This window comes from Lissotriton vulgaris, chromosome 2_1 (assembly GCF_964263255.1).
Source record: "Lissotriton vulgaris chromosome 2_1, aLisVul1.2, whole genome shotgun sequence".
Taxonomy (NCBI): domain Eukaryota; kingdom Metazoa; phylum Chordata; class Amphibia; order Caudata; family Salamandridae; genus Lissotriton; species Lissotriton vulgaris.
The window spans coordinates 722,871,821-722,898,409 of NC_141687.1; the positions used below are offsets into that span (position 1 = coordinate 722,871,821).

Here is a 26,589-nt window from a genome sequence, read left to right on the forward strand (position 1 = left end):
TCCATGCTCATGACGAGCTCAGCTCGTCATGCAGTACACTGCTCGTGTGCTCCTGACGAGCTGAGCTCGTCATGAACAATGGGATTCAAGGGAGATCAGCACTCTGGAGGATTTGCCTTAGCATTGAAGGTGTTAAGGGAAGCGGTAGTGCCAACTGAATGGAAGCACGCCATGGTAGTACCACTACTGAAAAAAGCAAATTGTGATCCAGAGATTTTCTCTAATTTTAGACCTGTATCGCTTCTCCCTATGTTTCCTAAAATTTTAGAAAAACATGTTAATAGACAGTTGGCGGAGTTTATTAACACCAATAAGCTACTGCACCCCTCTCAGTCGGGTTTTAGAGCCGGGCACTCTACTGAATCCACCCTACTAGGAGTTACGGAAACTATACGTCAAAAGCTCGACAATGGTGGCACGGTGGCACTCATTCTTCTAGACTTGAGCGCCGCCTTCGACACCATATCTCATGAAATGCTACCTGAAACCCTAGAGGGAATAGGGGTAAGAGGCTCAGCGTTAGATTGGCTAGGAAACTTTCTGTCAGATAGATCTTATCAGGTCTTCTCTAAAAATAACGTCTCCAATACTCTAATCTCCCCTTATGGAGTCCCACAAGGGTCCATCCTGAGCCCGCTACTATTTAATATTTATATTACCCCTTTAGTGAGCATAGCGGAAAGATTTGGTCTTACTATCTTTTCGTACGCAGACGATACACAATTGGTGTTTTCCCGGTCGACAATTGATAAAAATAACATCTCCTCTCTCCGCTATGGGTTACAGAACATGGCAAAGTGGATGCACTCCAAGAAATAAAATTAAATGGAGATAAAACGGAACTGCTAATTTTTGGAGAACAAAAAGAGCTTTGGGGACCAACACATTGGCCCTCAGAAATGGGCCCTCCCCCAGCAGCAGTTCCGTCGTCCAGAAATCTAGGAGTAATAATTGATGACAAACTGACGATGCGTGCTCAAGCTGCTAAAACAGCTTCAGTCTGTTTCGCCATCCTAAAATGGCTAAGGAACATTTTGTGGCAACTTCCTGAAGAGGCGCAAAGAACTTTAGTTCAGGCCTTGATCGGCTCTAGGCTGGATTATGGGAACATTCTTTTCCTTGGTGCCAACAAAGAGATCACGCGACGGCTACAGGTCGTCCAAAATGCGGCAGCTAGGGTGCTTTTACATCTACCTGGGAGGTCGCATGTCTCTGAACATTTGTGTAATCTACATTGGCTGAAGATGGGTAACAGAGCTAAGTTTAAAGCGTTATGTTATATGTTCAAAATAAACACAGGGGAAGCACCAGCGTACCTGTGCAGATTGGTTCATAAATACATTCCAGCTCGAAATCTTCGATCAACACATCTGGCGATATTTGTTGTTCCGAGATTTAAACGAGCACGAATGGGCGGACGCTCCTTCGGATATATGGCGGCAGTTCTGTGGAATTCTATCCCGCTAAAACTGCGCCTGGAACCCAACTATATAACATTCCGGAAAGGTATCAAGGCATGGCTTTTCAACCAAAATTAAGAATCAAGAATAATAAGCTCACTCCGCCTGGTTCTGTACCGATCCAAGGCGCGGGGAAACCCTCAGGGTAGCTGTTGCACCATACAAATGGAATAAATAAATAAATAAATTAGGAGGTGGTGCATAAAAATGATCGAAGTACACCATCAGACTAAATTCTAATCTAATAGTCTGAATTTTATATCTTCGGTATAAATAAATAAATATAGGAATTATATATATAGGAATTATGATCAAATTACTGAGAACTTGTGCAATATTCAATTTTGTATGTTATGCATTAGCACTTTTTTGTACATTTTTATGGCTCTATTTCGCCTCTTTGCATTAAAACTGAGTCCCCTTTGATGCAATTTTCCCACCAAGGTCCCATTCCTTTTTGTCTCATGGCTTCAGTAAAGTAGTACTTAATAGGAATTGTTGCTCTAGATCCAAGATATTATTTGCTAAATTAATCTCAAAGATAAAGGAGTTTTGTACTTTTATACATTTAAAACATTTTTCTTGTATTTTTAGATTTTTAAACTATAGGTATGGACGTTTGTATGTATGCCTTTTCGTCCTACTTTGTGAGAATACGTTTATCAACCTGTTTTCTGTTTTTTGTCTGGTTTTATCAAGTTAGCTGTTGCTATTTATTGTCATCCATTTTGGCTTAAAATACGTAACACGACAATTTTGTATTACTGAACTTAGCGTATTGTACACCTATGCACTTTAATGGTTGTAACAACCAAATAAAGTTTGATTATGATGATAATTTGGTGTCTGAATAGTGAAAGTTTGTGTCAGTTTTTCTATCCCCTCAAATAATAGTGCCTCATCATCATTATCACCACATTACAGTGGTTGTATCCTGATCTCGTACACTTCGAAAGCAGCAAAACTCAGCACTGAAGGAAGAATGGAAATTTATTCCCGGAGTCTTTTTTTTTTTTTTGCTTTAAAGAACTGCTAAACTGGCTCCAGGTATAAAAGCCAGAGAGTTGTAGTTTATTCCTCAAATTATGATTGTGTGCTTCTCTGTCAGGACAACGATTCTTGCCAGGGTGGCCTTCAACTGTAAACCATAATTTGACTTTGGTTATCCACTTTTTCTGATAGATACATCTGCCGTGTGGATTCCTCACATTGTGAATATCCCCCTTGCGCCAGCAACATTCGGAAATTCTTTTGTAGCCTCGCGCCGACGTGGACTCGGACGTCATAGAGACACGACATCGCTCGCTACTCCGCTGACGTCACCAACGCCTACAATAGGCCCACGCCGGAGTGATGACATCAGTTCCCTTTTTTCCGCGTCATCGACGCTAACGGTTTAACGGGTTACTCTGTAGCTTCTAGTATCCTATTACTTTGTTTCCTCGATTCTCCATTCTCTGACCTTTTTGCTCGTGTTGTCATGTCAACAAAGAAGACAGGGTTTAAGCCTTGTAGAGAATGTGGGAAGATGTCCGTTACGGACCCTCACCAAGACTGCATATGGTGTTTGAGCTCGGATTACGACGTTGAAGGGTGTTCATCGTGCCAGAAGATGAATCCGAAGGCTCTTCGAGAGAGGGAGTCGAAGCTCCTTGTGGCCAAGCTGAAAGCGAGTAAGGTTAAAAAGTCTTCGAAGCACTCAAAGAGATCGAAGTCGAGATCCAGGTCGAGGTCCCGTGAGGCGTCGGCCTCGAAGTCTTCGTCTGACCACGCTTCCGGTTCTCGGAAAAAGCATAAGAAGAGGAGGCATGAATCCCGTCATCATTTAGGGGATAAGTCTGGTTCAAGATGAAGGTCTCCCAGGAGGGTGAAGTCGAAGGTGATTCCTCCACAAGTTTCGGATCATGAAGGTGAGGCTTCTCCTTTGGAGTCGGTGGCCCATTCTCCGACTCCGGTTCCGGATCCGACTCCGGCTCCTTCTCCGGCTCATTCTCCGACTCCGGATGACGCCGATGGAGTTCCTGTTGAGGGAGAGTCTTCGAATCCTGTTGAAGAAACAGATTCAAACCTACCTCGTGGTCATCCTGAGCATCCACCATTCCCGACACCAGGTCAGGACCCTTCCGCGTTTTTGAACGCGATGTATGGTGTTTTCTCTAGATCATGGTTCCCCTCTGGTGCGCCTTCGGGTCCCATGGGTCCTATGTCCTTTAATTTGGGTGTTCCTCACTCATATGCTCCGGCACCATTCATGCCGTTCATGCCAACCCCAACTCCGCTGTGGCAGTACCAAGCTCCACCAGGGTCGACGCCGGTATTGACGACGGCCCGCCTGAAGTCGATGCCTCCGGCTCCGACGTCACCGGCTCCAAGCAAGTCTATGGATCCTCCTTCCAAGCCCTCGGATTCGGTTCCGAAGTCGGCTCCGGCGCCGTCGGATTCGGCTTTGGATTCGGCTGCACTTCGAGTTAAATTCAGGTCTCGAAGAGAAGCTCAACGTCTGCTTGAACAACAGAGGGTTGATGAGTCTTCTTCTGACATGGAGGAAGGTGAGCTGGATGGGGGCAGTTTCGACGACCTGGCAGAGGCAAGTGGTCTCGAGTTTTCCCCGGAATGGTCTTTGCCTTCGGGATCTGATACACCCTCCAGGGATGTTCAACCGTATCATGTAGTCATGAAGAAGGCAGCTGGACTTTTGGGTTTTTCTTTGTCTACTGTCGAATTTAAGTCGAATTTACTGACTGAGGTTCTTCATTCTCCAAGTTCAGCAGTGGAGCCTTTACTTCCATTTAATGATGCCTTAAAGGAACCCATTATGGAGGTTTGGAAAAAGCCTTTTCTGCTCCTGCAGTTTCCAAAAACGTGGCTAGGAGATATAGGGTGGCTCCTGAGGACCCTGCATTCTTGTCATCACACCCGTCTCCTGAGAGCTTGGTGATTCAGGCTGCATGTTCTAAAAAGTTGATTGGGGCTTTTCCGCAGGTGCCTGGCGACAAAGAGGCCAAGAAACAGGACCAAATTGCTAAAAAGACTTTTTCTTCGGCTAGTATGGCACTGAAATCTTCTAATGCCACTTGCCTTATGGGAAGATACATTCATGGTCTAATGGACTCTATGCGTTCATTAATCCCTAAGGTTCCTGAGGATAGCAGAAAAGACTTTGAGGAAGCCTTGTCTGACTCTCAAGCGGCTGCCCGTCAAGTCATCCAAAGCGGGCTTGATACTACGGATTCAGTGGCTAGGATCATGGGCACGGCGGTTGCCACTAGGCGTTCAGCCTGGTTGAAGTCATCTGATTTTTCAACTGATGTGCAATCTGCTTTATTGGATTTGCCTTTCGATGGTGAGGGGCTCTTTGGAAGGAAAGCAGATGCGGCCTTGGAAAGATTCAAGGACAGCAGGGCAACGGCTAGATCTCTTGGCCTTCAAGTCAGAGGTTCTACGACCAGGAAATTTAGAGGTTTTGGCCGCTCCTTTCGTTCATATAGACAAGGACAGCAGCAGCAACAACAGCAGCAGCAGCAGAATACCTTGTATAGATCATACAGGGGGAAGCAGAGAGCACGTCCTCGAGGGCGTCAGCCCAATTCCTCCTCCTCCTCCACCAACCCCCCAGCCACAGAAAAGCAGCCCTAGATCCGCCATTCAGGATCATGTAGGCCTAGTGGGGGGCCGGCTTACCCACTTTCTACGAGATTGGGAATCGGTTACATCAGATCTTTGGGTTCTCAATCTCGTAGAAAATGGGTATGCCCTTCCCTTTCGGGAATTCCCTCCCAATTACCCTCCTTGCCAAGGGTATTGCTCAGAGGAACATCTGTTTCTCCTTCAGGAGGAAGTCCAAACTCTATTGAGGAAAGGTGCGATAGAGGTGGTCCCAGAGCGGGAAAGGGGTAAGGGATGCTACTCCCGGTATTTCCTGATTCCCAAGAAGGATGGCAGGCTTTGTCCTATCCTGGATCTCAGGATCATGAATTTTTACCTAAAGCAGGAGAAATTCAAGATGCTCATCCTTGCTCAGGTTCTTCAAGCTCTGCTGGAAGAAGACTGGATGGTGTCGCTCGACTTGCAGGATGCGTATTTCCACATTCCCATCCTGAAGTCGCACAGGAAGTATCTCCGTTTTACGGTGGGGTCGCAGCACTATCAGTTTGCGGTCCTTCCGTTTCGACTTACTACTGCGCCTCGAGTCTTCACCAAGGTGATGGCGGTGGTGGCGGCGCATCTCAGAAGGTCGGGGATTCCTGTATTCCCCTATCTGGCCGACTGGCTGATCAAAGCGGAGTCGTCGGAGATTGTGCTTCATCATCTGCAGGAGACAACCCAGTTGTTGTACAGGTTGGGTTTTTCGATAAATGCACCCAAATCTCACCTGGTGCCCTCCCAGCGCTACCTGTTCATTGGTGCTGTACTGGACACAACTGTATGTTGTGCATTCCCTCCTCCTCAAAGGATTCGCGACATACAGGAAATGGTCCCTTTATTTTACAGTGGAGCGGTTGTTCCGGTCCTGAAGGTCCTTCGCCTGCTCGGTCTGATGGCTTCTTGCATTCTCCTGGACAACCATGCACGCTGGCACATGAGGGCACTCCAGTGGTGCCTCCACAGGCAGTGGTATCAGCACAACGGAGATCTCAGGGAGTCAGTGAAGATCTCCAGAGAAACTGCTGCGGATCTGTCTTGGTGGGGCGTGGAAGGCAACCTGTCTCAGGGGAAGCCTTTTCATCTGCCTCCTCCGGTGGCCACAATGATATCGGATGCATCCACTCTAGGGTGGGGTGCTCATCTGGGGGATCTGGAGGTCAAGGGTCTTTGGTCTCCAGAGGAAAGGTTGCTTCACATCAACCTTCTGGAATTGCGGGCGATTCGTTTGGCGCTCAAGGCCTTCCTTCCTTCCCTTCGCGGTCAGTCAGTTCAAGTCCTGACGGACAACACGACCGCGATGTGGTACATCAACAAACAGGGAGGAGTGGGGTCGCAGTGTCTCTGCAGAGAGGCTCTGCGTCTCTGGTCCTGGGTTCAGGACCATCAGATTTGTCTGATGGCAAATCATCTGGCCGGAGTTCTGAACGTTCGAGCAGACGGTCTCAGTCGGCAGTTCTCTGCCGACCACGAGTGGAGGATTCACCCGGAGGTGGTTCGCGACATCTTTCGGATGTGGGGGACTCCTCGGGTGGACCTGTTTGCCACTTGCGAGAATGCTCACTGCCCGTCATTCTGCAGCCTCCAGTATCCGATGCAAGGAGCCTTGGGGGACGCGTTTCAGTTGAGTTGGGGAAATCAACTCCTTTACGCGTTTCCTCCCATACCCTTGATTCCTCTGGTTCTGAGGAAGATTCGCCAAGACCGGGCCGAAGTTATATTGGTCGCCCCGGATTGGCCAAGAAGGGTGTGGTACTCAGATCTTCTCCACCTCTCCTCTCACCGGCCGCTCCGTCTCCCTCTCAGGGCAGACCTCCTCTCTCAGATGGAGGGGCAGGTTCTACACCCCCACCTCCAGACATTACACCTTCATGCCTGGAGATTGAGCGGGGCAACCTGAATTTCTTTTCCCTCCGCCTGACGTTGTGGATGTTATCTTATCCGCCAGGCGTGACTCCACTAGGTCCATCTATTCTTATAGATGGTCGAAATTTGTTGAGTGGTGTAGGGAAAAGTCTATTGACCCTGTGAGGGCCCATTTGTCTGAAGTTCTCCAGTTTGCCCTTTCTCTTGCGCAACAGGGACTTGCTGTTGCTACTGTGAAGGGCTACCTTTCGGCGCTGTCAGCTTTTCTCTGCTTGCCTGACCAGCCGTCTCTTTTTAAGTCTCCCGTGGTCTTGAGATTTTTGAAGGGCCTCACAAATAAGTTCCCTCCTTCACCTTTTATTGTGCCTCAGTGGGATTTAAATCTTGTTTTGTCCTTTCTGATGTGTGCTCCATTTGAGCCTCTTCACAAATGTCCCATGAGGCTTCTTACATTTAAAACTGTCTTCCTCGTTGCAATAACCTCGGCAAGGAGGGTAAGTGAGCTTCAAGCTCTAAGTTCCAAGCCCCCTTTCCTGACCATTCATGCTGATCGAATGGTTCTCAGGACCAGGGCTGCTTTTCTGCCTAAGGTGGTGACTCCTTTCCATTTGGGTCAGTCCATTACCCTACCTTCCTTTTATCCTCCCCCTCACCCTTCTAAGGAGGAAGAGAGACTGCACCGTCTGGACCCTAAGAGGGCGGTTTCCTTTTACTTGGACAGATCCAAGGATTTTCGTTTGGAGTACCAGCTTTTCGTTGGGTTTGCTGGTTGCAAGAAGGGGAAGGGGGTCCATAAAAGAACCCTATCAAGATAGATCGTTCTCTGCATTAAGATCTGCTACTCTTTGGCCGGTATGGAACCTCCAGAGGGTATAAGGGCTCATTCTACAAGAGCTAAGTCTTCGACCTCTGCGTTGGCTAGAGGTGTGCCTGTTTAGGATATTTGTAGGGCGGCAACTTGGTCTTCCCTCCACACTTTCGCGAAGCATTACTGCTTGGATACCGAAGTCAGGAGGGACGGCCACTTTGCGCGCTCTGTCCTTCAGGATTTCCTGGTTTAGAAGAGTGGACACCCTCCTCCGGGAGTGGGGACTGCTGTGGGACTCTATTCACAAGGTGAGGAATCCACACGGCAGATGTATCTATCAGAAGAACAAGTTACTTACCTTCGGTAACGCTTTTTCTGGTAGATACAATATCTGCCTGTGGATTCCTCACTGACCCACCCGCCTCCCCGTTGTCCACTCGTCTATGCCAGTTATTGTACTGTAATGTATATTTATTTTGTTGTCAAGGAAATGTATCAATTGCTTTCCTGCATTTGCTTTACACTGTGTGTTTTGCCTTGACTATTGTATACTGTGTATACTTTGTATATATCTACTGTCATTGGTCCGTCCGTGTGCCTCGATGGCACGGAAAAAAGGGCGGAACTGATGTCATCACGCCGGCGTGGGCCTATTGTAGGCGTCGGTGACGTCAGCGGAGTTGCGAGCGATGTCTTGTCTCTATGACGTCCGAGTCCACGTCGGCGCGAGGCTTCAAAAGAATTTCCGAATGTTGCTGGCGCAAGGGGGATATTCACAAGGTGAGGAATCCACAGGCAGATATTGTATCTACCAGAAAAAGCATTACCGAAGGTAAGTAACTTGTTCATTTCTTCGTACATTTATTTTATTATTTCTAGACAGTAAAGAACAACCAGTCCAGAGTACAATAACAATACTTTGCTTTTGACATATTTGACATTATTCATTTCTCGGAGATTTAACAATTGCCCACTCCCATCTCCAGAGCCTCCAACAAGTCCTTTTCCAAGTCACAAATAGCTATCCAGCTTAATGCTCAGAAGGATGCCTAGCTCTGATCCTTATCTTTCCCATTTTGTGTTTCCTTCATGCGATCGTCGGAAAAATGAAGGGATTGCAGAGAACTGGTGCATATCGAAGTTTGTGGGCTAACTTGTAGGTACGTTTGCAAAACTGTCTTCCCTCTCCCTGCATGTTCCTTGTCAACTATCCTGTTGCTTATATCAAAAACAGCCTTCCTTTTTGCAGACAATGGCATCAATAACTTTCAATCATTCTTTGTTATCTCCACTGGAGATGTTAGGTTCAATCCTAGGATTATTGTTGCTGGATCACAAGTTACATGGTGTCTCGCCGTATTCCTAATATAAGTCAGTGATCCAGCGGGCCTAAAGAAATTCTGTCTCAAAAGCACAACCCTTCACCATGATACTCTCCATTAATCATAAACTCTTCACAAGGCCCATAAATGACTGAGACAAGAATTAGCCAACTGAATCATGTGACCTAATTAATCGGAACTTTTCACAAACTATTTACATTTATATAGAACTGCAGTTTATCATCATCATGTTTATAAAATAATGTCATTTAATTAAATCAACTAGGCAATGGATTAACTGATGGTAACTAGACTCAAAATAACCAAGACCAGCTTGTCATTTCAAAATCTACTTTATTAACTTTATTTTCAAATAAAGAGCATTTTTAATTAATACATCTTTTATTAGCATTTAATAAGCATCATTTTATTAAGTAAAGGCACATTAGACTGTCAGTTCGAAAATGAATCAGCATGAAAAGTATTTAAGCAAAAGGAATCTCATTCCCTAAACCCTATTTCCCTAACTAAACTTATTAGAACCTAAAAGGAAAGACATTAGTTCAGATTTTCCCTTACGTGAGTCAAAAGTCCGTCAGCATCTCACGCTCTTCAGGAATCAGGAACGAGCCAGCAAAGCTCCTCCCTAGGGGCCAAGTTTTATACCTTTTCTCTATATAAAACTAACTAAAAGGATACTTTTTAAAAGACATCCAGCGATTCGATTGGCTGACAGCCGTCAGTCCACATTAGATCATCCTTTTCTCATTCCAAATGTGAGGCTTTCTTAAACGTCTGTCTATTGTCTACAAACGACATTGGCTTCCGAGGTATTTGCAACAACTTATTAAATAACAGTTTGCTGCTTCCTCAGTTTGGCTTTTCTGCTGCATCCTGTCCTTGGAATATATACAACACGGAGCACATCCTGCACAGTTCCACATATTCTGTTTACTGACGATTATGAATATGACAGACTCTTTTTTCATTCTTTTGCTGTGCTCAGCTCACCATGACAGGATTCCAAAACACCCATTTAAAAGCTAGGCCTCAGGCTCTTTTCCGAAGAACTAGTATGCAAAGAAACACAAAACATTAATTAATTTGAGTAATGAAAGTTGTTCTGTTACCCACCCCCTTCACTAATGTTAACCCATTAGTTTATGTTACCTAGCTTTTAAGCACAATTAAGCAGCAGTTATAGAAACCTTTTTCACATGGGCCTCAGGATTCTCCACGAGTCTCTGACACATAAAAGACACGACATAGACGAAAGCACATTTAAAAATAAGCACATGCCATTATTTAAACAGCCGCAATTAATGTTGACAAAACAAATAGACATGGTTAGTTTATTAATTCAACGTACACGCAGATGCAAGAAAGAGCACATAATGTTAATCCCCTCATGTTCGTGAAAATGCATTTTTAAACTAGGTTGAATTAGTACAAATCATGCATAATCTCATTAATATTATTAATTCATTATGGAAGTATAACTTAGCGAGTGAAAACGCATTTTATTTCTCAATCTCGCTTCATCATCAGCATTTCCTTCAAAAAGATGTTGATCCCAAGGAATGATCACTAAATATACAATTTGTCCCCCTGCATCCCATAAAAACAATAAGGAGCACAGAGGGAAGAACAGGACACAGGTCGCCCTCCACTCATTTAGTCATGCAAACAACGATGACCTGGTCCACTTAGGCAGTTTTCTATACAAATGTACGTCGTGTTGCAATCTTTTACAAGTATCTCTCCTTCCTTAAGGACAATTGGGGTAGAGAGTATACCGTTAACACGCCAATTTTAAAAGGCCTCCATCCCATCTACAACAGTCGTTATCAATGGACAACATACAACAATGTGTAGCTACTGTTAAAAAAAGTGTAGAAAAGCGAGATGACCCCTCACGGGCGAACCACCATCGGGGAACCTGGTCGGTACTCACCAGTGTAGCCCTGTTCTCATCATCGGAAAGTCATCAAGCTTTAAAGAAATGTGTCCAAAGAAAGTAGATGTGTAAGTGCAAATAAGTGCAGTGGAAAAAAGGGTGCAAAATAAACAACATACAGGGAGTGTAATGCAAAGGAAGATAGGAACTGCACGTATTTATAACTTTTATTCTTTTTCTTCGTGCAGCCTATCTGTTTAAAAAGCAGGGTGTGGTTATTAATTATATAACCCCAAACCACAAACCAACATGTTTCATTGCCTTGTATAATTTAGGCAATTTCTTCAGGGCAGTAATTTTGTTGCCACTGCATCAATGCTGGGCACACCATTCATCAAGACTGTCAAAAAAACACAAACATATAGCGTCTTTACAAACTGCCCATAAAAAACGGTTTTAAGTAGACACACCAACTGTATAGAGAAATGTACAAGAGATTTCATATTTACCCTTAGGTGGCCAAGGTGTCTCCTACCGGCCGTAAGGATTGGATTAAATGCAGGAACAACTCCTCCTGTGAGTCGCCCCAAATCTCTAGTCGATTTCTGAATATGAAGAGGCAAACATTTCAATTCAAAAAGGTACATACCTTCCATATGTGAAAATGTACCAGCACTAATACGTGCCACAGTCCAGCAGCTAGTCGGAACCCACATGGATTGCTCTACAGGCCCCCTCTCCTTCCCGATCTAGAGAGACCAACTCGCCTTGTCTCCGCCTGTTGCCCAGCGCTGTGCTGACGCTGGTATTAAACGCTACCTCCGTTCGAAATCCTGTACCGATTACGCCCGCTCTCGCGAGAGGACGTGTCCGCCATCTTGGTACGGGTTGCGAATCAATGGTGGTACTCGTGACAATGACTATAGACCCCTTTGGAAAGCTGGAATCATTTAACCAAGTGTAATGGTATTTCTCAAATTTACCAGGATGTCTTTGTTTATTTGCCTATTATCAGCACGCCGTGATGTCATCTTCGGAGAAAGTCATAACCCATCTCTTTACATGTTAGACAAGAGCCTAAATGTCCCTTAATGCTCTATTCAATCTCGAAATCGATATTTTCCGCATTCCACAACTCCTAAAGGCACAAGTATAGCATGATAGTGTGAAAGTGTGACTCATAAAGCATCATGGTGGCCATCTTAGAATGGGCACACGAGTCACCCACCTCAATACCAGCATGTTAACTATGAGGGGGGATAGGACATCTAACAGTCATTTTTTGAAAATATTTATGCCACAGGCCCAATGAATAACAAATTAGCATATACAGCTTAATTCAGCTGCTTTCCCCGGCATCATCCATCAACTGTACTGATTTGTCACCACATTCGTCCTCAGAAAAGGAATCAAAGAGGGGAAACACAAATAGATATAGCAAGGCATAACAGGGAGCTCAGTATCACATGACTTCTCTAACATTTTCTCTTTGTATTGATATACAAGTTTCTCAGATTGTTGGAGTTAAATACCAGTAGATCATCCATTCATACAGTGTTGCCCTGTTCTAAAAACTGCAGACCATGTTAGTGAAATTTTCATATAATGTCTGTCATCTAGATATTACAATGCTGGTATCCAGTAGGATTTCCCATCTTTTTAAATGTGGCCACCCTTTTCTCCACCTATGTCCGACATTTGTGAGTATATTTTAAATTTCAACTTTTTGTGGATGCAACTGTAGGAAAGTAGGCTCTGCTTTCATGGTTACCCCCACATTTAGCTTGGTGTCAGTATGTTCTTGACTTAGTCTGACTGGTATCCTGCTAATCAGGACCCCGGTCACTGTGCTTTCTCCCTAAATTGACCATGGTAAGTACTTTTGTACATCTACAATTGGTTACCGGTGTAGCCTTGTAAGTCCCCAGTATATGATACTAAGGTACCTAGTACCAGGGTCTCCAATGGGCTGCAGCATGTATTTTGCCACTCATGGAAATCTATTTAAACTGTGACTACAGGCCTGCCATAGTAGCCTGTGTGAGTTGTTACTTGCACCTCTCACAACAGATATAAGTTTCCTTCTATCTGAGGTCACTGCACTTTAAACCTATAAGTCACCCCTCTGGCAGGCCCTTCAGTCCTGAGGGCAGGATGCTTTATTATAAGTGTGAGGGTGCCCCTGCTTGAGCTGGAATTGTATGACATCCTTAAATGAATTACATCTTTAGAGAGGGCCTGTAACATTTGTCAAATTCAGAAGGTCCCCCAAGGGCAGTGGACAGCTATCCTGTGGCTCTCCTTTGCTAGCAAAGGTTGAGAAAAACTTCTCACTGTTAGGGAGGAAGATGCAGATAATTTCTCCGTCTTGAAGAGTGCCCTCATAGAGGGGTTTGTTTTAATAACTGAACAGTACAGGGTTAAGTTTAGGAACACATGGGGCGTGACCGTTCCAAGCTGCAAAATAGCCGCTTGGCAGAGAGGCTCTGCCGGCCGTGCATATCATCCGACATTTCTCTGGCGATATACCACCGATCCCAGCCTAAAACGAGGGCGATCATGTGTGTCTATAACTGTGGCACACCCTGGTGGGTTTGAAGCAGCGGAGTGCTGAGGATTGCCGCAGAGACCTGCCTTGTGGTCCCGCGGCCTATCCTCAGCCCGGGGAGCGCGCTACAGGGAGTAATCAACAGCGCATCTGTAACCGCTACTTACCGGGGAATACCTGCGGGTAGTGCCGGAGCCGTCTACATCCCTGCTGGGAACCCGTACAGTGACTGTGGAGGTGGCGGCAGTCAACACAGAAGTGATCCTGTGGTGCTGGGGGAAGCGTGTAAGGAGCCGCGACCGTCTGGAGGACCCTGCCGGCAAGCGATCTGAGGAGTGGCGTGTCTGAGGCATGTCTGTGGCTGTGTCTGCCTTTCCTCCTGGGCAGCAGGCGGAGACGGCTGTGGCAGCCGATAGCAGAGCGTGCAGCACTGTGAGGTGCGGGAGCAGCACAACAGAGAGTTGGCATAAAAGTGACCACATAAACATACTCCAAAAACGACCCGAGTGGGCTGGCTGTAATCGGGGCTATTAGCTATGCACAACCAGAAGGGGGCCAACAATTGGGAAAACAGACAACAATCAGACCTAGCTGTGCTTTGATAAACATTCCACAAGACAACAGGACATGGAACTGGCGCCACCAACAATAGTGCCAGAAACGCAGATGGACTCTGACCAAGAAGACGATATGAAGGCAATGCTGTGTGATGTGAAGGTCAGTCTGCGTGCGATAAACTCAAAATTGGACTCGCTCGCGGCGTGAATGCATCACGTATCGCAGAAGGCAGAGCAGCACGAAAACAGAATTGATACACTCGAAATTAGAATTCCAACGACCGTCAAGCAGAGGTACAGAAACAACTTCTCCGCATGGACAAGGTACTTGAAGTCATAAGGGCAAAGAACGAGGACCTCAAAGCGCGATTGCGGAGAAATAACATCCGCATAACGGGAATGCCAGAGACTAGGAATATAACGAATATAGAAAAATACATAGAAGGGCTCTTCAAAGACTTATTTGGGTCTGACCTGTCCGCAATGTTCCTGGTGGAGGGGGAGGCCCAAGCCTCCCCCTAGCGCTCAACCCCTTCCAATACTAGCTCGCCTATTAAACTACAGGGACAGGGACACTGTTTTACTGATAGCCCGCGAGCAAGGGTCATTACAGTATCATGTCAATGCCATTGCTCTATTTCCAGACTTTACCTTGGCCGTCCAGGCGGCAGGGAGGGAGTTCATCCTGGCCAAAAAACTACTCCAAAAGGCAAGCACCAAATATGCAATTCTTTATCCTGCCAAGCTCCGGGTGCAGACTGGTAGTAGGCCCATGATCTGTACGGGCGCAAGTGCCGCTTTAAAGTTCGCCAAACAGACCGCAAGGAAGCAACGCGGCCAAGAAGGTGTGAGTGATACTTCACAGCGAGGCCCGCTAAGTGACAATGATTAAACCAGTAGGGCCTTCTGATTACAGAACAAGACCGTAGGAGGGTCGGTGAGAGCTGCTGGGGTGCATAGCAATTGGTACACCTTAGTTTGTTACCCAGTGCTTCTACTAGCTTTGAGCTTGGATACATTTGTGTGTGTTCTTCCTCTCTCTAAACTTGTTCCAGGATAAGTGTACCGGTAGTACAAAGTACGCTCGGCCACCCTGCTGCTTTGCAACAGGACAGAATGCCGGCTACCCCATGTTTCCCCTGGGATAATTTCCTCTAGCCCTAAGACCCAAGGAATTATTACAGACTCTATCCCTCCCCATGGCATCTGGGGCCCATTTACAGGTTGGCTGGGTTCCGCCACCGCAAATTACCCTTGATGCATCAGGCACTGGAGAACGGACCTCGGTCCGCACTGGTTAAAAGTTTTTTGTTAACTCTGTGTAGGCCGAAATGCGTTGTTGATGTGACCTCCATGTCCCGGTGTAGTGAAGCGTACCACTGGGTTGTATTCTATCTTTTGTATTGTGGATGCATCCCAATGTTATAGTGTGTATGTTTTGCCTCCCCGGCTGGCCGGCTGTTCTGATAGCTAAGTAATGTACTGTACCTTTGTGTTATTGTTTAATGTCTTTTATACGAAATGCCAATAAAAACAATTTTAAGTTTAGGAACACACAGAAGGCACACAGCCAAGACAGGTTAGATTTTGTAGGAAATGCTATTAAGGCTCTGGGAGGCTGGCTTCATGGAAGTAATGTGCGTGACAATAAGGACTGTACAATTTATGGATGAGGGAGCACATCTCTAATAATTGTCAGAATCAACAACTGCACCAGTACCTGGTAGACTTAGATGGGACCTCTCCCCAAGAATTGGGAAAGAAGGCAGACAAATGGGTCCACACCAGGGTAAAACAGAAACCTCATGGTGGTGGTGACCAGAGGAAGCTAGATTCTTCTAAGGCTCAAGAGAAGGGTGGGGAGAAAGTTAAAGACAAGGAAGTCTTCACAAGGTCCCTAAAATTCTTTCTCTGGGGGTGCATCCCAAACCTCTTCCTCCGCCCACAACAAAACCTGGTGTTACCTGTGTAAGGAAAAAGGCTGTAGAGCAAAAGGTGCCAATTTCTCTAAATCTGGCACCAAGGAACCTACTACTACTGCTCCTAAAACAACTAGTGCCCATAGCACCAGCACAAGTAGTAGTGCCCCCAAGGGATTTGTAAGGTTAACATTGGGTTCTTAAGTGGGTTGTGGCCTAGTCAGGCTGTTCTTGTCTCTGACAGTGTCATGGAACTTACCACTTTACTTGTAAGTCCCACTAACTTGGGCAAATACAGACAGCAGTCACTCATTAATGGTCAAGAAGCTGTGGCATACAGGGGCACAGGATCCAGTGTCACTATGGTGACAGAGAAACTTGTCACCTGACCAGATCATACTTAGTCAAATTTATCAAGTGAACAATGCTAGCAATGTCAGGACAGATCATTCTTTGGCAGTTGTGAAACTCAGCTGGAGAGGGGTAACTGGCCCTAAAAGAGTTGTGGTTTCCCCAGACGTACCTGTGGACTGTCTGTTGGGCGATTATTTAGAAACTTCAGCCTGGTGTGAAGTGGAGTTCAGGAGACATATAGAGATGATGGGCATTTCAGCTAGTGCATTCGCAATCACTAGGGCTCAGGCCAAAAGACTAGGCACAGAGAGATACCTCAATCCAGAAAAAATTGACCTGGCAGCTCCCAAGAGAAGGAGCAGGAAGGGTGAGAATGTATCCTCCTCCCAGCTCCCAGTGAGAATCAGTCTCCTGGGGGAGTTGACCTCAGCCCCTGTGAAGGAACTGTCCCAGAGCAAAGTGGGCCTGTCACTGCAAAGTTCTTGGGGCAAGGGTTCCTTCCAGGGCACAACTGAGTCTGGAGCAGAAAACCTGCTCCTCTCTTGAACAGCTCAGATAGCAAGCTGCTGCTGAGGAGGCAGGGAATGTTAATGGGTCCCATAGAATTTGTTGGTAAGATGCGCTCCTATTTTCTGAGAGTAGAGACCCCAAGCCTGGTGCCACCAGGAGGTTGGTTGTACCTCAGAAATCAGGGGTTTTCTATTGACCCTGGCACATGACATTCCCGTTGCAGGACATCTTGGTGAAAGCAAAACTTGGGACAGGCTTGTCCCTCACTTGCACTGACCCCCCCACTTTCCCTTCCCTACATGTCTGAAGATACCAAGGAGTTTTGTCCCTCCTGTGTCACTTGCAAAGCCAGTGGTAAGTCAGGTGGCACTACAAAGGCCCCTTAATCTCACTCCCAGAGGTTGGGGTTCCCTTTGAGAGGGTAGGAACAGACATTGTAGGTCCCTTAAATCCTCCTAAAGCATCTGGAAATAGCTACATACTAGTGGTGTTGGACCGTGCCACTAGGTATCCAGAGGCTATTCCACTTAGGACCAATAGAGCTAGGGCCCTCCTTGGAGTCTTCTCCAGATTTGGGTTTTCTAAAGAGGTCTCGTCAGACAGGGGTACTAACTTCATGTCTAGCTACATCGGTGCAATGTGCAAAGCGTGTGGTGTAAACTACAATGTTTACCATACCCTATCATCCACAGGGCAATGGGCTTGTTGAAAGATTCAATAAGACCCTAAAGCAATGATCATGGGACTCACAGAGAAGCTGAGGCAAAAATGGGATGTCTTTACTACCATGCCTTCTCTTTGCTACAAAGAGGTTCCTCACAAGGGGGTGAGCTGCAGCCCAATTGAACTTCTGTTTGGACATCCAGTTAGGGGTCCATTGTGTCTGGTTACGGAGCGATGGGAGCAGCCTCTCAAACCCCCTAAGTATGACATAGTAGACTATGTACTAGGCCTGCGTTCTTGTATCCCTGAGTATACGAGGAAGGCCAGCAAACACCTTAAGGCAAGCAGTAGCTTCAGAAAGCTTGGCATGACCAAAAGGCTGGACTGACTATTTACCAGCCAGGACAGAATGCGTGGGTGTTGGAGCCTGTAACCCTAGCAGCTCTTCAGGACAAGTGGCGAGGCCCCCACACCATACTTGAGAAAAAGGGTGAAGTCACCTACTTAGTTGACGTAAGCACTCCAAGAATTCCCCACGGGGTGCTTCATGTGAACCGTCTTAAACCTTTATTGACATGGCTGACATGGGCTTGCTCATGTCCACTGATGAGGGACAGGAGGAAGATCTATTCCCTGACCCTGTTAATGGATCAGTAGAAGGAGTAGTCTTGGCAGACAGCCTAACTGTTCAACAGTAAGCTGATTGTAGAAAGTTCTCAGTTTTCTGGGCTCTTTTCTCTCAGCATGTAGTCAGACCACCTAGTGTGTCCATTAGATGGACACTGGTGACAGCCTGCCTGTGAAAAGCAACATTTACAGACAGCCTAACCATGTCAGAGTTTGCGTCAGGACTGAGGTCTAAAAGATGGTGGATTTGGGTTTCATTGAGCCTTCATATAGCCCTTGGGTTAGTCCTGTAGTCCTTGTTCCAAAACCTCACACCCAGGATGATAAGAAAGCGATGCGGTTCCGTGTGGACTACAGGGGACTCCTTGCATTCACTAGGACTGGAGCTCATCCAATTCCAAGGGCAGATGAGCTTATGATATTCTAGCCTTTTCCAAGTATCTCAGTACATTTGACCTGACTGCTGGTAAATCAGATTCTCTAAGGATGCCAAGCCAAAATCCGCATTTTCAACCCCTAGTGGGGATTGTCAATTCATTGTATTGCCTTTTGTTTTGAAGAATGCACCTGCCACATGTCAGAGAGAGATAGGCAAATAAAGTCTTGACAGGTCCAGAAACCTATAGTGCAGCATATCTAGATGATATTGCTGTCTTTAGCTCCACCTGGGAAGATCATATGGTCCACCTCAGAAATAAACTTGAGACTGCAGAAGGCAGGACTTAATATCAAGGCCACAAAGTGCCTGATAGGACAAAATAAGGTTGTGTATTTGTCCCACCTTGTAGGTGGAGGCCGAGCTCAACCATTGGAGAGAAAAATCCAGACCATCATGGACTGGATTGCTCATACTACCCAGACTCGCGTCACCGCTTTCTTGGACCTGACTGCGTACCTCAGGAGGTTTGTTAAGGGCTTTGGATCCATAGCGACACTCTTAAATGATTTCACCTCTAAAAGAAAGTTCAGTGGACAGTTACTTGTCAGAAGGCATTTGATTACCTGAAGCAAGCCATGTGCTCTGCTCCAATTCTGCAAAGTCTTAACTACTTCATTATCCAGACAGATGCTTTTGAGACAGGGGTAGGTGCAGTATTGTCACAACTTAATGCAGATGGCCATGATCAACGAGTAGTTTTTTTTAGCAGAAGGTTGATCCCCCGGGGAGAAACGTTCAGCCATTAAGAGAGAAGCCTTTGCTGTGGTCTGGCCCTTGAAGAAGTTGAGGCCATACCTGTTTGACACTCACTTTATTGTTCCGACCATACACCCCTCTTATGGCTTAAACAAATGAAGGGTGAAAATCCCAAACATTTCAGGTGGTTCATGTTCCTTCAGTGGATTGAATTTTCTGTGGAACATAAAGCTGGGAGTAACCATGCCAACGCAGATGGACTCTCCAGATATTTCCACTTAGAAAATGAAGACTCAACTGGCAAGGTTAGCCTCATCTCCTTTCGTTTGGTTGAGGGGGGGGATTGTGTAGGAAAGTAGGATCTGCTTTCATGGTTACCTGCACTTTTTGCTTGCTGTCAGTATGTTTTTGACCAAGTCTGACTGAGATCCTGCTAATCAAGACCCAATTCACTGTGCTTTCTCCCTAAATTGGCCATTGTAAGTTCTTTTGTACCGCCACAATTGCCTATTGGTGCACCCTTGTAAGTCCCTAGTATATGGTGCTAAGGTACCCAGGGCATAAGTACGCCAGGCGCCTCCCATTGGCTGCCACATGTATTGTGCCACCCATGGGAGACCACCTAAACTGTGACTACAGGCCTTCCATTGCAGCCTGTGTGAGTTTGTGCTTGCACCTTTCACAACAGATATGTTTCCTTATAACTGAGGTCACTGCACTTTAAATCTATGTCACCCCTATGGCAGGCTCTTCAGTCCTGAGGGCATGGTGCTTTGTTATAAGAGTGTGGGTGTCCCATCATAGCAGGGCACCCCTACAAACCCCATAGTCGATTCTCCAGGCTTTGTAAGGGTGGGCAGCCATTTTAATACATATAGTAGACATTAGTCATTACGAGATGTCTAACTATATAGTAGCTGCACCAAACTGGTCATGTTTGTTGGAATCGTACTCAATTCCAGTTTTGGAAGTAAAATTTCATGCGATGGGGAGCTCCCTTGGAGTACACCCCCTTTACTCCCAGTAACAGCCTTTCAGGGTCTGACAGCTAGATAGTGCTACTGCCGACCACAGACACGATTCTTCCCTCCTGCTGCTGAGTCAAGCTCGAGCAGTGGAAGGTAGAACAATAGGTTTCCTGTTACAGGAAGGTGTGACCACCTCCCAGACAGCACTTAGTGTGTTGGGCTCGGGTGGGGTGCTTTCCAGCACCACCAGACTGATTTGAAGGGCCCATTTGGTGCCCTCCTTGCATACTCCAGTTTGAACCAGTTCAGGGTGCCCTTGGCTCCCGCTCTGGTACAAAACTGGACAAAGGACATGAGAATATCCTCCTCTCTGTCCAGCCCCTCCTCTGGGAGGGAATCCTGAGTTGTTCCAACCCTTTCTGTTGGTTGGTTCTTAGATATATCGTGGGACAAGACTCAAGCCTGAAAGCATGTCACTCTTCGACCGCGCGGACACTTAAACATTGTTGGACTTCCCCTGGAACTGAGTGTGCACCAATGAAGTCTCCTGCTGCTCTTGGTCTTGCTGTTCTGCAAGTCTTCTTCATAATCGGTGTCTGTACTTCTTCCAGAGTCTTCAACAGACCCTTTGGCATGAAGGAGTCACTCCTCTGCATTTGCAGGCACAGCAGTTAAGCTGACCAAGCCCCTGTTCACTGCGTCGACATGCTATTGCCAAGGCTTGTCAACTCTGCTCTCCAGAGATCTACGGGCTACAAGAAGCTCCAGCCTCCAGCATCTCTTCCCTCCAAGCAAAGCATCCTCACTGCATCATCTGCACCGTGGGTCTTAGTTTTTGGTGAGCTTTTCCAAGTCTTCTTGCTGCTCCTGTGCCTTCGGCATGTGGGTACTACTTCAGTGGGACCCCCCGTTTGCTTGGGTCCTACTCTGACTCTCCTGTTGTTGACAAGTCCCTTGGACCTTGCTGGTCCCAGCGTTGCTCCTTCTTTGTTCTCCATGCCAATTGCAGCTACCAAAGCTTGTTGGTGCTCCCGCCGGACACCGGACACTTAGTCACCGATATCTGATGTGGGACAGCTCGTGCTCGACTCCTGGTCTTTTTTGCAGGGTTGCCTGGTCCTCACAGCTGCAGTGACAAGGGCACCGTCGACTCTTTTGAACCTTCCTACATCGGTGTGGCATTATTTGTTCGTGTCTGCTAGTCACTCCTAAGTGGCATAAACTCTTTCTCATCTGCTTGCAAGTGGTTCAATTCTAGAATATACTGTTGGATTCCATCAGACTTCTTTTCCAGAGGCACTTTCTTCTGAGTTTACTATTGTGGTCTAACAAGATTTCCAACGTCTCTTCACCCCTAAGCACCTTGCTTCCCTGGTGTAGGCATCCTGGCTCCCTGTGTATCCACGGGTGGGGTGGCTCTCCAACCTTTCGTACTCCAAGGGAACTCTTTGGGGTTCTCTGGTAAGGGTCCTTCTTCTGCAAAACTGCAACTGAGACTTCTCCGTTGACTCGTTGACTTCCATTGGTCACCCTGCTGTGTTTCCACTCTACACACCGACTTCCAGGGGTTCTTCTGTACTTACCTTGGGTGGTTCCTTCAGTCTCCAGCTTCTCTGGGTCTTCTGGTCGAAGTCTCCTCCTCCTCTGCAGTTCGCATTACACTTTCTTATTATCTGGTTTGGTCTTCCCCTGGAGACCACTGTAATTTGTGATTCTTACCTTTTTGCGTTTGAAGTATTCTGGTGTATTGTGTAGATTTCTCTGGGGTAGGAGATATACCAATGTGTTAGTGTTTTGCAATAAATAGAAGTATTTTTATGCACACACTGTGTGGTTTTTTTGCATGTAACTTACAGGAAATGATTAACAGGTGAAATACGCTGTTTAACACTCCTTCCAGACAAACTTGAAGGTTGCTTTCCACAGCTACCACTTTGAGAGTTTTCTATGGATATCAAAGACCACTAAAATCACCACAAGGGTTGGCTGGAAGAGTGCAAGGTGCATCACTTAAAAAAGTGTACACCATATACTAAACCAGCCTCCTAAAGCGACTGTTAATATAATGTGTTCTATCTGCTCTATCACTCTCCTTATCAGCATCCAAAGACAGTATGACCATAAAGAGTATCCTTGATTAGGACTTCTCTAACAGAAGTAATCCTGAGCAAATATCATCCAATGTTTGTATAGGGCCAGGGTAAATGATGAACAGCATATACACCTCCAACTGGTTGGCTAGAATTTTCATATATATTTTGGGGTCCGTGTTGAACAAAGAGATTGGCCTATATGAATCAAAACCCTCTGCTGAGCAACTATCTTAGTGCAGTAGATTATATTGGCTTGAGCCATTAAGGGATTACATTTTTTGTCTCTAAAATGGAATGAAATGGCTTTGTCAGTTTGGAAGGCATGGTCGTCCAGAAGGGCTTATAGAATCTTGAGCCTGGAGATTTATTTGATTGAAAATCTTTTATCACATTTGGAACCTCTTCTTCAGATATAGGTGCCTCTTTTTAGTGTCTTGCTGGAGGGGGAGATTGTGTACAAAGTTTATGATCTTTTCTTTTCTACAGTTTCTCTCTGCATCATTGCGCCTCTGGGGTCTACTATGTTGGGAATCTTGGTTTTGGCTGATGCAATTCTTAACCTCGTGGTTCGATAAAAGCTTATCCAACTTGGCAGCTTTCTAGTAGAATCTCTGATTTAATCACCGGAGTGCCTATTGAGTGCCCTTGCTTCCATGTGCAAAGAGATCCGCTTCCATATGCTTTGTTTCATCCTCTTTAAGGTCTTTGTCTAATGACTGCCTTGAAGACATGCCAGAGTTTATACTGATTATTATGAGAAACAGTGGTCCATAGGATTAAATTTTCACAAAAACAGATACACATATAGACTCGAATCAGTGCTATATTGACTAGTGTTTTCAGCACCCAGCCGGGCCTGAAATTTTATTTTCAAATGCAAACAAGTTTAAAAGACCATCAAGGAGGTCTAATGCAAAAGTTGATCGGGTACAAGCCTGTACCTATCCAGAAGTACACTCAAAAAGAATTCAAGGGTAGGGAAGAAAGCAAAAAGAAAAGAGTAAAGAATATCAGGCAAAAAGAACATGGGAGCCAATTGTCCCTTGCATCAATGGCATATTCGCAAAGCAAGTTCAGACAACCAATTCATGTAACAGTGTCAACGCAATGGGAAAGTTACAGAATTGGAAAAGTGTCGACGGCGTTTCGATCCCCGGCTCCTAGTGAACTGGGATCATCATCAGGACATAAACAATGTATTGCCTGTATGTGCTTTTTAAAAAAAACCTGTTGGAAATAACATTTTACAAAGATGGGAGAAAAAGGGAAAAGAAAGAAATACGTTTAGATATGGCACTAATTACAGGTATAATGCACACAGTATTCACTTATATCATGCCATTGTGATCATGTTGACTTCATTCAAAAGTCTTCCAGTGTTCCAATCTCATGCTATACGGAATGGTGAGAACAGTTTAAACTGAGGCCGACTCGTACTGTAGCACCGTGAGCCTTTAGACGCTATCGTGGTTGTGACTACTTGTGTCGCATTCGAGAGAGGCGCAGTGGTGGTGGCTCATGTGAAATTCATACTTTAACGGGCATGCAGCCCGGGGCGCTTAAAAACAATTTCCGACACTTAGAGTTGTGGCTAAAATATCGTTTATCAACCTATGATTGCCGTTGTGGTGACTACGACGTAATCACGCGTTGCGTGAGTGTGACGTGATTCTCTATGTGCCTAATGAAATTACAGTAATAAGAGGTGAATTGCACACCTTTTTGAACGATCTTCACGATTCTCCTGTAATTCTAGGAGAGATGGTAGGGTGGAGGGCTGGTGCCTAAGGGAGAGGGAATCAAATAAGTATCAAGGGCTAATATCATGTGCTGGTAAATTGTGGTAGGGGAACAGGACGTTACCTCAATGTCCTATTCCGATAGGTTTTGGGTAGTAGCCATAAGTTCCTATCCAGCATCTGGTAATGTCCCGCTTGGAAGGATACAAGAATCACGTGCCAGTATATTATATCCAGACCGATTGAAAGTATATACTTTAAGTTCCAGGGTCTGAAAGTAAACAGCATTGAAACGGATTTAAGAAAGAAGGCACTATCGGAATAGGACATTGAGGTAACGTTCTGTTCCCCTACCACAATTTACCAGCACATGATATTAGCCCTTGATACTTATTTGATTCCCTCTACCTTAGGCACCAGCCCTCCACCCTACCATCTCTCCTAGAATTACAGGAGAATAGTGAAGATCGTTCAAAAAGGTGTGCAATTCACCTCTTATTACTGTAATTTCATTAGGCACATAGAGAATCACGTCACGCTCACGCAACGCATGATTACGTCGTAGTCACCACAACGGCAATCATAGGTTGATAAACGATACTTTAGCCACAACTCTAAGTGTCGGAAATTGTTTTTAAGCGCCCCGGGCTGCATGCCCGTTAAAGTATGAATTTCACATGAGCCACCACCACTGCGCCTCTCTCGAATGCGACACAAGTAGTCACAACCACGATAGCGTCTAAAGGCTCATGGTGCTACAATACGAGTCGGCCTCAGTTTAAACTGTTCTCACCATTCCGTATAGCATGAGATTGGAACACTAGAAGACTTTTGAATGAAGTCAACATGATCACAATGGCATGATATAAGTGAATACTGTGTGCATTATACCTGTAATTAGTGCCATATCTAAACGTATTTCTTTCTTTTCCCTTTTTCTCCCATCTTTGTAAAATGTTATTTCCAACAGGTTTTTTTTAAAAAGCACATACAGGCAATACATTGTTTATGTCCTGATGATGATCCCAGTTCACTAGGAGCCGGGGATCGAAATGCCGTCGACACTTTTCCAATTCTGTAACTTTCCCATTGCGTTGACACTGTTACATGAATTGGTTGTCTGAACTTGCTTTGCGAATATGCCATTGATGCAAGGGACAATTGGCTCCCATGTTCTTTTTGCCTGATATTCTTTACTCTTTTCTTTTTGCTTTCTTCCCTACCCTTGAATTCTTTTTGAGTGTACTTCTGGATAGGTACAGGCTTGTACCCGATCAACTTTTGCATTAGACCTCCTTGATGGTCTTTTAAACTTGTTTGCATTTGAAAATAAAATTTCAGGCCCGGCTGGGTGCTGAAAACACTAGTCAATATAGCACTGATTCGAGTCTATATGTGTATCTGTTTTTGTGAAAATTTAATCCTATGGACCACTGTTTCTCATAATAATTGACTGCCCAATGTCCCTAGGTACTGATTGGGTCCCCCTTGTTTTTGAAAAATAGAGTTTATACTGAAACACCTCCCCATTCTCATTAAATTCAAAACATTCTTGAATCATGTCTCTTAGTTATTTTGCATTAGTCCTAATATTCAGCAGGGCTGTGTTCTATGTCCACATGCCTTTCTTTATGGCACAATTGCCCAGAGCGGAGTTCCTATTTTACCTTTGTTTCATACTCTTTAAGGTCATTGTCTAATGACTGCCTTGAAGACATGCCAGAGTTTATACTGAAACACCTCCCCATTCTCATTAAATTCAAAACATTCTTGAATCATGTCTCTTAGTTATTTTGCATTAGTCCTAATATTCAGCAGGGCTGTGTTCTATGTCCACATGCCTTTCTTTATGGCACAATTGCCCAGAGCTGAGTTCCTATTTTACCTTTGAGTTATCCTGTTGCTCAAATATGAATATATCTTGAAAGGATAAGAACTATATGCACAATTTTCCTTACCCAGAGGAGGTGGGCATTTTTATTGCACAGGCCGGGGGGCAGTTGTGGGGAAGGCTAGGAACAATACAAATAATAGGGCTATGTAGTAGAGGTGTAAACATCGCTTTTTCCGGGGGAGGGTGCGAGCTGAAATAGGCATAAAGGAATGCCAAGAGACAGAAACAGGATATTTCCGGAGGGGTGGTACACACGAGGTGGGGAGCATGGTAAGGGAAAAAATTATTTGTTCCAAAACCACAATAATGGCACCATAAGAGGAACATGGTGAGCCATAACTCTAGATTTAGATTGATGATGAGCACATGTGCGGGCCGGATAACCAGATGAGTTGACAGTCACTTTCTAGTCTATGTTGGAATGTAAATGGTTTACAAGTGAAGAAAAGACAATGCCTGATCTTGCAATATCAAAAAGAGAGCAAATCTCAAATTACAGTGCTTCAGGAAACCCACCTAGTGAGAAAGGAATGTAAAGATCTCTTTTTAAAACTAAGATGGTTGGAGGATGTGGTAGTTACAGATCA

General features: G+C 45.4%; 1 protein-coding gene across 4 annotated transcripts in view; it reads left to right on the forward strand.

Moving 5' to 3' along the window:
- STK33 (serine/threonine kinase 33) overlaps positions 1 to 26,589 on the forward strand; it is a 1,296,925-nt gene that overhangs the window by 188,612 nt on the left and 1,081,724 nt on the right. For 2 of the 4 annotated variants that reach the window (XM_086956010.1, XM_086956011.1), the window contains exon 3: positions 8,889 to 8,936. The exons of the other annotated variants lie outside the window; for them this stretch is intronic. In XM_086956010.1, coding sequence (XP_086812136.1) covers positions 8,889 to 8,936 — 48 coding nt within the window. The remainder of the gene's footprint in view (positions 1 to 8,888; positions 8,937 to 26,589) is intronic. 4 annotated transcript variants of the gene reach the window in all.